Here is a 12,800-nt window from a genome sequence, read left to right on the forward strand (position 1 = left end):
ACATTTCCATTCACAAAAACGTCTGTAACTGAAAAATTGAGCTATTTTTAGCCTTTATCATTCAATAATAGCCCCACGTGAACGCCTGTGGTTATTTTTAGAATAACGTACATTCTCGGCTCCTGCGTCAATGGAATCCCGAGCGTGCGTCAGACGGAATAACGTCTAAGCGTCACGCGTTCACCTGATTGGCTGCTAATCCGGAACGTTTCACCATGTTTGGGCATAGGCCCGCCCTTTTTGTTGACGAGGTCATAATAAAACAAGAGTGTGTGAAGCCGTCTGCGTTGGTCTGACCCAGTGAGTGTGTGTGGATGTGTTTGAGTGGGTGTGTGTGCCGAAAGCAGCTGGAGGAGCTGAATTCATCCGTTTCTCTGCTTTGGAATTAATTAAAAACTTCAAGATTCGGATTTTCTCATGCAACAGGTGAGTTACAGTCAGTTGTCTGAGACAGGAGAGGTGTAGTGTTACAGATGTTTATTCCGGCAATCAAACGCAACACAAACCTGAAACACCAAGGTATTCTAAGTTATTGTTGAAACTGTTTAATATAGAAGGGATGTGTAAATAGTGGTGTCATTTCCAAGGCTAAAGCTATAGGTTTAGCTGAAAGTTTATTCATTGAAATGTAATAAAAAGGCTACTCACCAGTCAGTGAAGCAAATAATTGTATTTAAGCAACAATAAGACTGTCTTGGGGTTAAGGCTGGTTCTTTATTCATGTCCATCTCAACTGTATGTGTGCATTTGCCAAAATTATGCCAGTTGCCAAATACAGAAGTATTTGTAAAGGCACAATCTTCATATGTTATTCAGATTCTCTTCTTAGTGTAGTTTGGATTGATGTGGTATAAAAATAAGTACTTATCTTAGCTTATCTTTCAGAATTTGTTGCGTTAACAGTCACTTACCCTTAAAAAGGTAAAAACAAACACCATACTGCTGCTGTTAGCTTTAGTTATGGTGTTTTAATGTGACTTCTATAGTAGAGAAAATAGGTTTGGGCTGGATAAGACACGTGGAGCATGTCATTTACTAAATGTAAAAGCAAAAAAATATTTATCACATTAAGAAAACTTTATTTTGATAACAGAGTTAAAGTTTTATTCTGAAAGCGACAGATTTTTATCGGTTGTGCTTCACTTGTGAAATGTTGAAGTGAGCACACAAGTGGATACACACCCCTCCACACACACACACACACACACACACACACACACACACGTGCTTCATCACCCTTGCCATTGCAGCTGGCATTCATCCAACCCTGAAACACAATCTGAAGCACACTGTGGCACAGCCGCTGTGGAAGAGGGTTGTCCTCCACTGAAGGAGGTTTTCAAAGCATTAACAGCCAGTAACACAATATCTGACAATATCTGAGCGCTCCACTGGACCACCCTCTGCATTTTCCAACCAGGACCGACGGGGCCTGAAGCGAGAGAAATGGCATGCGGGGTGAAATGAGACCGAGCACATTCAGGGTGCTAACATTGGCCACTGTTTGCATGGTTACAGAGGAAGAAACCGTTTTATTTATTGTGACAAGAAAGTCATAACCTTAAATGTCATGTAGAAATTTGTCAGGTTGCATCAAATTGAAATTACATTTTTTTTAAAGAAGCATGGATTAACTTTCCTTTTATAATGCATCTGTCCTTGTTTATTACTGCAGTAATATTTGACCTGCATGGTTAATTTCTTCAACTCTCTTTTTCAGCAATGCCCTGTGTACAAACCCAGCTTGCATCTCTGCCCCACGACAACTACTTCAGCTCTGAGCTCTTGAATCCAGACCTCAGTGCCACACTGGTGATGGAAATCACTGGCCAGAAGGACCAGTTTTCCACATCGTCCCTGCCCAGCATCAACACCCTTGTTGGAAATGGTTACACCAGGGAGTTTGATGCTTACACCTGCAAGATCACCACCTCCCCTCCCACCTCTGCTGTGTCTTTCAGCCACGCTGCAGCAGCTGAGAGCTCCAGCACACAGATGCAGAACCAAGCCTTCAAGCTGGACGACCTCCAGGTGTACGGCTGCTACCCAGGATCTTTCGCTCTCAGCTGTCTAGAAGAAACACTCTCGTCATGTGGCTCTGACTACTATGGAAGCCCCATCTATGGAACTGCTTCTCCTCCAACGTCAGGCTTTCAAACAGAGTCTGCACCTGTCTGGGATTCCCCTTTCAGCCCCTTTCCCCCGGCCCTCCAGACCTCTGTGGATAAGAACAGCATGGCTCAGCAGCAACTCTCATTTTTTACAGTCAACCCTGCACAGGATCAATATTCTCCTTTGGGACAGCACCAGGATGCCCCCAGTGGACAAGATGATCCGTTCTTCCTGTCATCTCAGCAGCATTTACCCCCAGTTCATTGCCCCTCCATGTCTATGGAACAGGGACCACAGGAAAGCCCCAGAATATTAGAAGGGGCCATGATGTCTCCTAAAAGCACAGGCTTAGGATCCAGCGAGGGTCGCTGTGCAGTTTGTGGTGATAACGCATCCTGTCAGCACTATGGAGTCCGCACTTGTGAGGGATGCAAAGGATTCTTCAAGGTAAAAAAAAAAATGTAGATTTACATTTTAAAGGGAAAAGTAGAACATTTCTATTAAATCCAACTGAAATTAGCACTAAATCATAATTATATCATCATGCATCTTTAAAAGTCTGTACTAATATTATATATATGTAGATATTTTCACTTCTTCAATATCTTTATTGATCCAAACCTAAAAAAAGAATCAGGTATTGTTTGAAATTGAATGTTTAGTTACTATTTGATGAGGAAGTATTCACAGATGTAGGTTAAAACATAGCAAAAGCTTTTGCTTTTAAAAAAAGAGCTTAAAGGTCAGATTTGTGTTTATTGTCTCAGGGTTATTATGCATCGTTGTGCATTCAACTCTTTTTCTCTGTTTTCCAGCGAACTGTCCAGAAAAATGCAAAGTACGTGTGCCTTACCAATAAAGACTGCCCAGTGGACAAGAGGAGGAGAAACCGATGCCAGTTCTGTCGTTTCCAGAAATGTCTTGCTGTGGGAATGGTCAAAGAAGGTGAGCAAATCTTAAAGCATTCAAGAGTTTGTGTTTGATGACAACAGACTCAGGATGTCAGGACAGTGATGGGAAACCAATATTTAGCAGCAAACCTGATTTTTACTGTCTAGTTGGGCAAAAAGTGGACTGAAACTGGTACAGAGGTAGTTTAATTAATGTTCACACAATTATGTTGGTATCCTAGTTGTTCGTACAGACAGCCTGAAAGGTCGCAGAGGTCGCCTGCCCTCCAAACCCAAAACTGTGACCGAGGCTTCCTCCACCACTCCCAGTGTGAACGTCATAGCTTCTCTTGTCAAGGCTCACTTAGACTCCGAGCCAAGCAACGAGAAGCTCGACTTCTCCAAGGTGAGCTCGCAGTCTGCTGTACTCGATGTTGGTTCGACCGGTCCAGCGATGAAGGGCCAAAGCTGTGAAGCGTCGTTAACTCTTCTTGGTTTTTCTTCACAGTTCCAGGAGAAAATTAATCATTTGAAAGAAAAAGAGGATGCCGGTGATATCCAGCAGTTCTACGAGCTGCTGACCGGTGCCTTGGACATAATATGGAGCTGGGCTCAAGCTATCCCAGGATTCACAGATTTCTGCATGGAGGACCAGGAGCTGCTCCTTGAGTCTGCTTTTGTGGAGCTCTTCATCCTTCGCCTGGCCTACAGGTTCGCAAGAATAGTTAAAAAAGAGTATTTACCTGCAATAGTGTGCACCTTTACGCACTATGATGACTCTAATGGTTCCTAACTGTTCAGGTCAAAACCAGAGGAGGACAAGCTGATCTTCTGCAATGGCGCCGTCCTGCACAGAAAGCAGTGTGTCCACAGCTTTGGTGGCTGGATCGACTCCATCATGGAGTTTTCTTCTAGTCTTCATCGCATGAACTTGGACGTCTCCCTGTTTGCGTGTCTTTCAGCACTTGTCATCATCACCGGTAAGGAGCTTTATTCATTTTCTTAGTTTTTTTGTTTTTTTGTGATGTTTGTATTTACGTTTCTGATCTTTGGCACGCAGACCGCCATGGCCTCAAAGAGTCCAGACGAGTGGAGGACTTTCAGAGTAATCTCATTACTTCTCTGCGGGAACACATGTGTGGGAGTGGATCAGAACCAAGCCGGACACACCCCAACTATATTTCCCGTCTACTGAGCAAACTCCCCGAGCTGAGGACTCTGTGCACTCAGGGACGGCAGCGCATCTTCTACTTGAAACTGGAGGACCTGGTCCCTCCTCCACCGATAGTGGAGAAAATTTTTATGGATTCGCTGCCATTCTGAACACAAAGCGACCTGTGACATTTAAACGTGTTTATGATGAACTCTAACCAGCCAGAAAGCACACAGACTTTTGGACTGATGCGTCTTCTGAGACATCTACTGAAAAAAACGTTGTTTTTATTTGTTGCTTTAAGTTTGAGGATTTACCGCAAAATGCTCTTTAGCACTACAAGAGAGTGCTGAACTCGGCGTTTCAGGACTTTATCTTTTCTACATATAATGTGTGCAATTGTAAAATGACTGTTGGTGTGCTTGATGTGTGAATGTTGTCTAGCTCTGCAGCTTCAAAGATGTGAATCCTTTGGCAAAAATGATGCAGCGCTCCAGAAAGCTTTAAGAAAAACACTAATTTCTTTAAAAGCATGGCTTCAAAACGCCTTAACAGAAGCTAAGAAAGTGGAATATTTCAGGAGAAAATGGGCAGAATCTCATTTTTCATTCATGTTTGCTGATGTCTTTCTAACACAAAACATACGTATGATCTAATGTTGGGCTCCTGTGGAAGGTCGTGGACCAAAGTTTAGCAAAGCTTTATTTTGTTGCAAACCTTGTTGCCTTAAGCAGAAGAAAACCAATTCTGTACTGTAATTCTGAAGCAGCTTGCAAAAAAGTAATGCTGGTTAAACTCTTCTCTGTAAAAACACAACTTTTGTGCCTTTTTAAATTTAAACAGGACCTGCTGAACAAAAATACACAGTGCCTTTTAAAAAGACTTTGTCAATGAACCACATTAGCTGAGTGAATTTTCATTCCGAACGGCATAAGATTGAATTGTTCAGAGATCATTTTTATTTCAGAACCACTGTTCTTTTTTATTTAAAGTTCCTAAAGGACATGTTTACTCTGCTGTGCACTGACCTGTGAGAATCAAGTCCTTTTCTCTCACTTCAGTGACTGACGCACACACATCCTTGGATCCAAACAGATCTAAGCAGATAGTTGCCTCTTCTCACCACAAAAACATAGAGCACGCCTTTATTTTGTAGGAAACACAAAAACACAACAAGCAAACACTTCTGACTTAATTTTTTCTGTCTTCCTCTCCTTCATTGTGTGTTTATTTTGTTTTCATGCTAACTGAAAATGAAACGTTAGAAAATGAAATTAAGATCTGATGATGGCGATGAGCAGCTACACCTTTTTTCTCTTGCTGTATGTTCTCTGTTTTGGAGCCTTTTGACATATTTTGTTTTAAAAACACTAAAACACTTGATATAAAAGTTTTTTTTTAAATGCATCTTTAACAGATTCTACTTTTGTTTTTGCATTTATTGTTAATATTTATTGATAAGTTGTTATATGATTGTAATGATCAGCTGGGTTCTCTCCCTTTGCTGCATAGTGAAATGCAAATCATAAATTTGTTGCATTTGCATTTCAAAGTGAAATAACAATACATGATATAAGCATTTTATTGTCCTTTTTTCCACAGGTTTTAGGAGAATTACCTAACCCTTGGGCAAGAAGTTTTATAAATTTGATTACACTCACTTTTAATAAAAAATCTAAATAGGTTTGCACAAATCTCTGAACCAGTCATAAAGACATCACTTAATAGGAAGTTAGGTTTAAAGACCAAAATCACCAGTAACATGTTTACTAAATATTCTTGAACACCAATTAATCATACCTGAAAGTAATTTTGACCATCTAAATGATAGATGCCATTTTGTCAAGCTTAAAGGCACAGTCGATAAATGCTGTTGATAGTTTTGCTTTTCTGATCATTTTTAATCTTTTACTGGCTGTCATTTTCTGTCAGCAGGCCAAGCCAGGCCAATAAGCTAAAGTTAACTTGAACAGCATTACTACTGTGTGTAATTTAAAAAAAAAACTCATTTTGGTTCCAAAACTGTTCAGACGATCACATTTGTGAATGATGGAACTATTCTATGGCTAAAATGTAACTTTTTACTTTATGCAGTCGTGCCTAAGAAGTAACTTTGGAAAAATATTTGAGATATTTTATGGTAAAATGTCAGAGTACGGCACAAATGCTATGCAATTACTAGTAAATAATATGCTAATAACTGCAGAATGCACGATGCAAACTATCACGAGATGCTGAGTGAATGAAACATTAAAGGCCTCAATGAGGAGCTTTATAGACTCATTGTCGCATAATGATGTGATAAATTGTGATGCTGCAGAGGTCTTTTCTCCCGAGTCTGTCATTTTTGTCGTACATGGCGTTAATGTTGGCAACATTCTTAATCAGAGGAAGAAGACACCATGCCACTCTCAGTCACAGCAGACTGCACCACTGACGGCATGCAGTCACTTGACATCTGATCATGCTGTACACCAAGTCCTGGTCATCTGGGGTTTGGCTCTGGCATACAGAGTGGAAAGAAAGGGACACAAGTACAGAGAAGGAGGCAGACTGAAGGCTTGTCTCTACTGAGATGTTTAACAAAGTGTCTAGCACGCTATAAAAGTCAGATTTCATGGAGCGAATGAATGAGTCTGGTTTTGTTTGGTAAATTTGGATAAATGCAACAGGAGAGAAGTGTTTGTATTTAATACAATATATTTTATCTAGTTCCAATACTTTGTAGATCCCTTTAGGCTGTCACGCTTTATTCTTTATGGTCACATATCCACAGCGGGTCAGGCATGTTGGCCTTTGCATATTTCAAACCCAAACTCAAAATACACCCTCATGGTAACATATCTCATGTTTTCAGATGCGGTGTTACCATCTTCTTCCAAAAGTAGAAAGGTACCATCTGGAGCAGCCATTGGCTTCATGACTTTTGACCCGACATGCAACATTTCTTTCAGGAACACGCTGAGACCCTGCACCCTTCTCACATGTGACAAGTTTTGAAAACTGGGGCAGCATGGGGTCCCGTTGTCATAGTGATCTGTGTACAAACAAGCCATATCATGTGTTTAAAATTTGGCTTTTGCACCTTGCAATAAAAGCAAAACTTAAGAAATCACATCAAGTCACTAACTTGTAGCATTTGCACCTATGTTGGTGATCTTGCCTTGCAGCAAAAAGTTGGTGATTTGCATCCCGCCTGTGTGGCCTTTCTGCTCAGAGATGGGCCCTGTGCGCTCTTCAATTGTGCAATCTTGTCCAGGGGTGCAAGTGTGTAGAGTGTCCCGATTCTCAAGTGTGGAAGTTGAAGAGGACTATTTAAATGAGTCGATCCCTTCAAACTATTTAAAATCATCATATTGCTTGCAGTACAGGGTGAGGATGAGGAGTAGCAACCATTTTTCATTCAAATCTATTAATCAATCCCTTACCAATTCATAGTTACAGTTCTTTTGAACATCTAATTCTTAGTTTTTCTAACTGAGATGGCAAAACTCTAAAACAACTCTTGTTTGTAGTTTTGTATCACCTCTGTATTTTTGGATCAGATCTTGTTTTTCTTTTATCTGATTTGGTGCTAAATACTGATAAGGTCATTGTAGTGGGGGATTGTAACATTTATGTTGACATTGAAAGTGATAGCCTCAATGTAGCCTTCAGTAATATCTTAGACTCAATTGGCCCGGCCTTGCTAGACCGGCGAGGACCCATACTCATAAGCATCCTACCTGTGGATTCGGACGCACCCTTGGTCCGTAAGGCAGACACCTTGTCTACTTTTAAGACTAGACTTCAAATGTTTTTATTTGATAGGGCCTATGGTTAAAATCTGATGTTCCCCCAGGTCAGTGGCGGCTCCAGAAATTTTTTTCTGCAGGTGCCATGAAGGAGCTAGTCTTTTTATTGAAGGTGCTATGAAGGAAGTGGTCATGCTCCAAAACACCTTCAACACTAGCAGATACACATGCATGCACAAAACCTCAACAACACCTGAAACAATCATTAATATACATCATAAACATATGAACAATCGCTGACTTGCCCATGAAATCATGAACACAAACAGCCACACAGAAAACCATCTATAGTGTTGCAAGGTTAGCTAACGTTAGTGTTAGCATTTCCAGCGGCAAAACCCTCGACTGCTGCAACGGTTGAGGGTTGACCCTCTTCATCCAGATCCGTAGGTTTTTGTGGGTCTGAGATCACTTCCAAAGATTCATTAGTTTCTGACAGAACCTGTGGAAATTTGGGCAACAAAAACCACTAGCTCTACCTTTAACATCAATTTCCTGTTTTGGTTTAAGTTTTTACTATCTTTATGATAATTTACTGAATATTTTTGTTTTGTATTTTAAATATTATCACATCCACACGTTAAATTAAAATTAAATTGTAAAAAAAAAAAATCTAATATTTACTTGGGGGTGCTATGGGGGTGCAATGACTAATCCAGGGGTAGCTATAGTACCCCCTAGCGCCCCCCCTGGCACCGCCACTGTCCCAGGTTTGGATGAGTGGGGAAATAGAGGGAGATGGAGTGTACAACGGGAAATACCGTTGGTAAAGACAGTTCTCCCTTGTCCTGCCTCCCACATGCATCCATCTAAAAGGCTAGGTTATCCTGTTGTCTCTGTAGTTATGCTGCTATAAGCTTAGACTGCTGGAGGACATTCTGACCACTTTCAACAATCTATTTTCTTCTACCACCACTCTCCAATTTCATTATTTCCTGCTATTTCAGCTGTTAACTTTATTTTCTCTTTAAGTGTTTTTTTTCTCTTCAGTAGAAGCTACAATGGTGTTCTGCTGAGCTGTGGTGGCCTCATGGAAGGGGCCATCGACTGGCACACTGCTGCCAACCACTTAACATTCTCCTTCTCCCGATGATAACATTTTACTTTCTTCGACCTACTACTAGTTCACCCGTTTAATTAATTATAGATTCACTAAGAAAAAGACAATAAAGTTAATCTAACTTCATAAACTGAATATTTACTGAGAAATCACAATGTAGCCATATAAATACTACTTGGTATATATGTTGTTAGTGTATGCGTGTGCGTGTGTGTGTGTGTGTGTGTGTGTGTGTGTGTGTGTGTGTGCGTGCGTGCGTGCGTGCGTGCGTGCGTGCGTGCGTGTGTGTGTGTGTGTGTGTGTGTGTGTGTGTGTGTGTGCTCTCTGTCTTCTCGATCCCCAGTGAGTCGTGGAGGATGGCTGCTTATACTGAACCAGGATCCTCTGGAGGTTTCTTCCCGTTAAAAGGGAGTTTTCCTCTCCACTGTCGCTACGTGATTGCTTAAGAGGATTGCTGTAAAGACACTGACGCCTGTCAGTGACTCAATGACTTGAGATTACTCTTTCTGTGATTTGGTGATAAATAAGTAAACTACATTTAATTTAATTTAATCGCAGCCGAGTGTGAAGCAGCTGGGATGAGAATCAGCTCCTCTAAATCTGAGATCATGGTCTTGATTCAGAAAAGGGTAGAATGCCTTCTCCGGGTCAGAGATGAGGTCCTGCCCAAAGTGGAGGAGTTTAAGTATCTCGGGGTCTTGTTCACGAGTGAGGGAAAACTGGAGCGTGAGATCAATAGGCAGATTGGTGCTGCATCTGCAGTGATGCGGGCGTTGTACCGGTCTGTCGTGGTGAAGAGAAAGCTGAGTCAGAAGGCAAAGCTCTCAATTTACCGGTCGATCTACGTTCCTACCCTCACCTATGGTCACGAGCTTTGGGTAGTGACCGAAAGAACGAGATCGCGGATACAAGCGGCCAAAATGAGTTTTCTCCGAAGAGTGGCTGGGCTCTCCCTTAGAGATAGGGTGAGAAGCTCGGTCATTCGGGAGGGGCTCGGAGTAGACCCGCTGCTCCTCCACATCGAGAGGAGCCAGTTGAGATGGCTCGCGTATCTGGTCAGGATGCCTCCTGGACGCCTCCCTGGTGAGGTTTTCCGGGCACGTCCAACCGGGAGGAGACCTAAAGGTAGACCCAGGACACGGTGGAGGGACTATGTCTCTCACCTGGCCAGGGAACGCCTTGGGATTCCCCCGGAGGAGCTGGCCCAAGTGGCTGGGGAGAGGGAAGTCTGGGCCTCTCGCCTTAGGCTACTGCCCCCGTGACCCGACTCCGGCTAAGCGGAAGAAAATGGATGGATGGATGGATAGATGGATGGATGGATGGATAATTTAACTGACCATGAGACTTTTGCACCCTTGATCGGCACAGGGTATTACCCGCAATCCATTGCTGAGTGTGAGTTGTCAGAAGAAGGTGGAGCAAAGGCTCAATTGCCTTTTCTGAAAATATGTATTTTCAAATGAAAGTAATTCATTTTAGGTTGATTAACCCTCTGATGCATGAATTATGAAATCTTCAACTATGATTTTTTAACAATTTTTTTCATTCATATTTAGGTGTGAATGAAACAAATTTCAACAAATATTTTTTGTAAAATTTTAAAATTTACAAATACTTTATTACATGTCCACCTCAGTGGACAACGTGCATTCTGAACATGAAATATGTTGGCTTGGCTTACTGAAGTCCAAATGGAGGGGCTCAAATGCAATAAAGTCTTCAACAGCTGTGCTTAATAGCAAAAACAAAAAAAATAACAATTTTGAGTACCTCATTCTACAGAATAAAAATGTAGTTTTTGAGTACCTGTCCACTGTAGTGACCATTATGCATCAAAGGCTCTGAATGTTTCAAAGATTTCATGTGAACAGCAATGAATGTAAATTTGGTCCAGTTGTTTGTTAATAAAGATTTTCTAAAAAAATGTATCACAGCAACCAGCATCCCAGCATGCATTGCAGTCGATGATGCAATGCTCACTGTCTCAATTCGGCTATTTTGTGCACACTTGTGCACAATGCACTCGAACCTTACTGCACCCTTCCTCCAAGTGTACTTCACAGAAGACCATAGTGCAAGTATTTGGATTGGGCCTTAGCATGTTCTCCTTGTGCATGTGTTTTCTCCAGGTACCCCATTTTCTTCCTACAGCCCAAAAACAGCTTGTCAGGTTGATTGGTGATCCTAAATTGTCCTCAGGTGTGACTGAGTGGTTGTTTGTCCTTGTGTGTCTCTGTGATGGAAAGGAGACCTGTCCAACACGTCTCCACCTCTTGTCTGACTGCTGGAGATGGACACCGACTCCCCCATGACCCTTGTGAGGATGAAATGGTTACAACTACAGATGGAAGAAAAAAATAGACATTCAACTAGATTTAAATGCAAGGTTAACAACATTTATACTTTAAGGGAACAGACTTGCACTAAAATAGGAATACAAAGGAACAGAGTTTTTTAAATGTTCAAGCATAGAAATACTACTTTCAACAATTCGGTGAATATAGTTCAAACAACATACAGCAGCCTGCAGCAAAATAAAGTTGAGGCTGAGCACTTTTCACTCTGATTGTGACTTAATGACAAGGAAGCATCTTGTTCCTCTTGGTTCATTTAGTAAAAAAAAAACAGAAAAATTTTGAAGCAAAAAAAGAAATTTGCAACCCGGTCTGATACAGCATGTGTTAGAGAGTGCAGGAGATATCAGCTGATTGCCAGAGATGATATTGTTCCAGAGGGAGGAAAGCTAATAGGTTTGTTTGTGAGGAGGCTGCACCTGCTGTTAGATGATGGACTGAGCTGTAAATAACTTTGTGAAGCTGTTAGGTGCTCTACGGGGACTCCAAGCTTTCTTCCCATTCCTTAACTCTCCAACACACACACATACGCACAGTTTATAGGTGCTTTAATTTTAGGCTGCCTCTGCTTGCTTCTGAAGATGACCATAATGCAGGCTTCAGTGAAGCTGCACACATGTACGTGTGTCGCTGCTGCAGTATTAGGTTTTACGTGGGTGTTCTGTTGATGGTGGAAAACCCTCTATGAGTGTATTTATAGCAGGCCATTGTTGAGCCCACAGAGCCCTTAGTAATTGGATATGGTCTCTCTTATTGAGAATGTCAGATGATAAATGGGTGGCTGGGTGTCGTTGCTCGTGGTATCCCTGAGACACCTACGTGGCTCCCATCAGTGTCCTAAGCTCGTATTCCCAACAGGATTAAACATACAAATGAACAATTAGTCATCCCCATTACCCTTCTGCACAGTGAGAGAGGAGAAAAGGATGCTGGAAACCCGTCTGCTGTTTTGTCCTTGGGTAAATCCGAAGTCAGTAAACAAATGAGAAAAAGTTGGAAGATTGTACCTGCAAAGTTCACAGATAGTCTTTTGTGCCATGAGAGCTTGAAACCATATTTCTTCAGAAGTGCTTAGGAACCACCATGCAGCCAATTTGCTGTAGTTATGAGTGTGAAATAATTTTTTCCTTTCTTGCTTGATATATTATATCAGCTGCTCTATGGTTCAGGGCCTCCTTTGTTGTATTTTTAGTTTGAATATGTGCCAAATGCTTTTAATGGGTGGCAGGTCTGGACTGCAGGCATGACAGTTTAGCACTTGGACATTTTCATGGAGCTGCTCTGCTGTAATACGTGCAGAATGTCATCTGACATTGTATTGGTGAAATAGGCCGAGCCTGAAAAAGACATTGTCAGAATGACAGCCGACTGTGTTGCTCTCAAACCTGTAAATATCTTTCAGCGTGGACGGTGCCCTCAGAGGTGTGCAAGTTACTT

General features: G+C 41.7%; 2 protein-coding genes across 2 annotated transcripts in view; both read left to right on the top strand.

Moving 5' to 3' along the window:
• The first annotated feature begins 289 nt into the window (after positions 1-289).
• LOC107385615 (probable nuclear hormone receptor HR38) lies at positions 290-4,554 on the top strand. The gene is made up of 7 exons (XM_015959610.3): positions 290-426; positions 1,721-2,559; positions 2,928-3,057; positions 3,245-3,408; positions 3,511-3,713; positions 3,804-3,982; positions 4,063-4,554. Exons 2-7 carry the CDS (start codon positions 1,723-1,725, stop codon positions 4,323-4,325), a joined length of 1,776 nt encoding a protein of 591 aa, XP_015815096.1. The 5' UTR covers positions 290-426; positions 1,721-1,722; the 3' UTR covers positions 4,326-4,554.
• Positions 4,555-11,308: 6,754 nt separating this feature from the next.
• Positions 11,309-12,800, top strand: part of zgc:113184 (uncharacterized) — an 11,047-nt gene continuing 9,555 nt past the window's right edge. Inside the window, exon 1 of the mRNA XM_070549292.1 lies at positions 11,309-11,326. The gene's annotated coding sequence lies outside the window, so the exon portion shown is untranslated. The remainder of the gene's footprint in view (positions 11,327-12,800) is intronic.

Source organism: Nothobranchius furzeri, chromosome 3, assembly GCF_043380555.1.
Source record: "Nothobranchius furzeri strain GRZ-AD chromosome 3, NfurGRZ-RIMD1, whole genome shotgun sequence".
NCBI classification, from domain to species: Eukaryota; Metazoa; Chordata; class Actinopteri; order Cyprinodontiformes; family Nothobranchiidae; genus Nothobranchius; species Nothobranchius furzeri.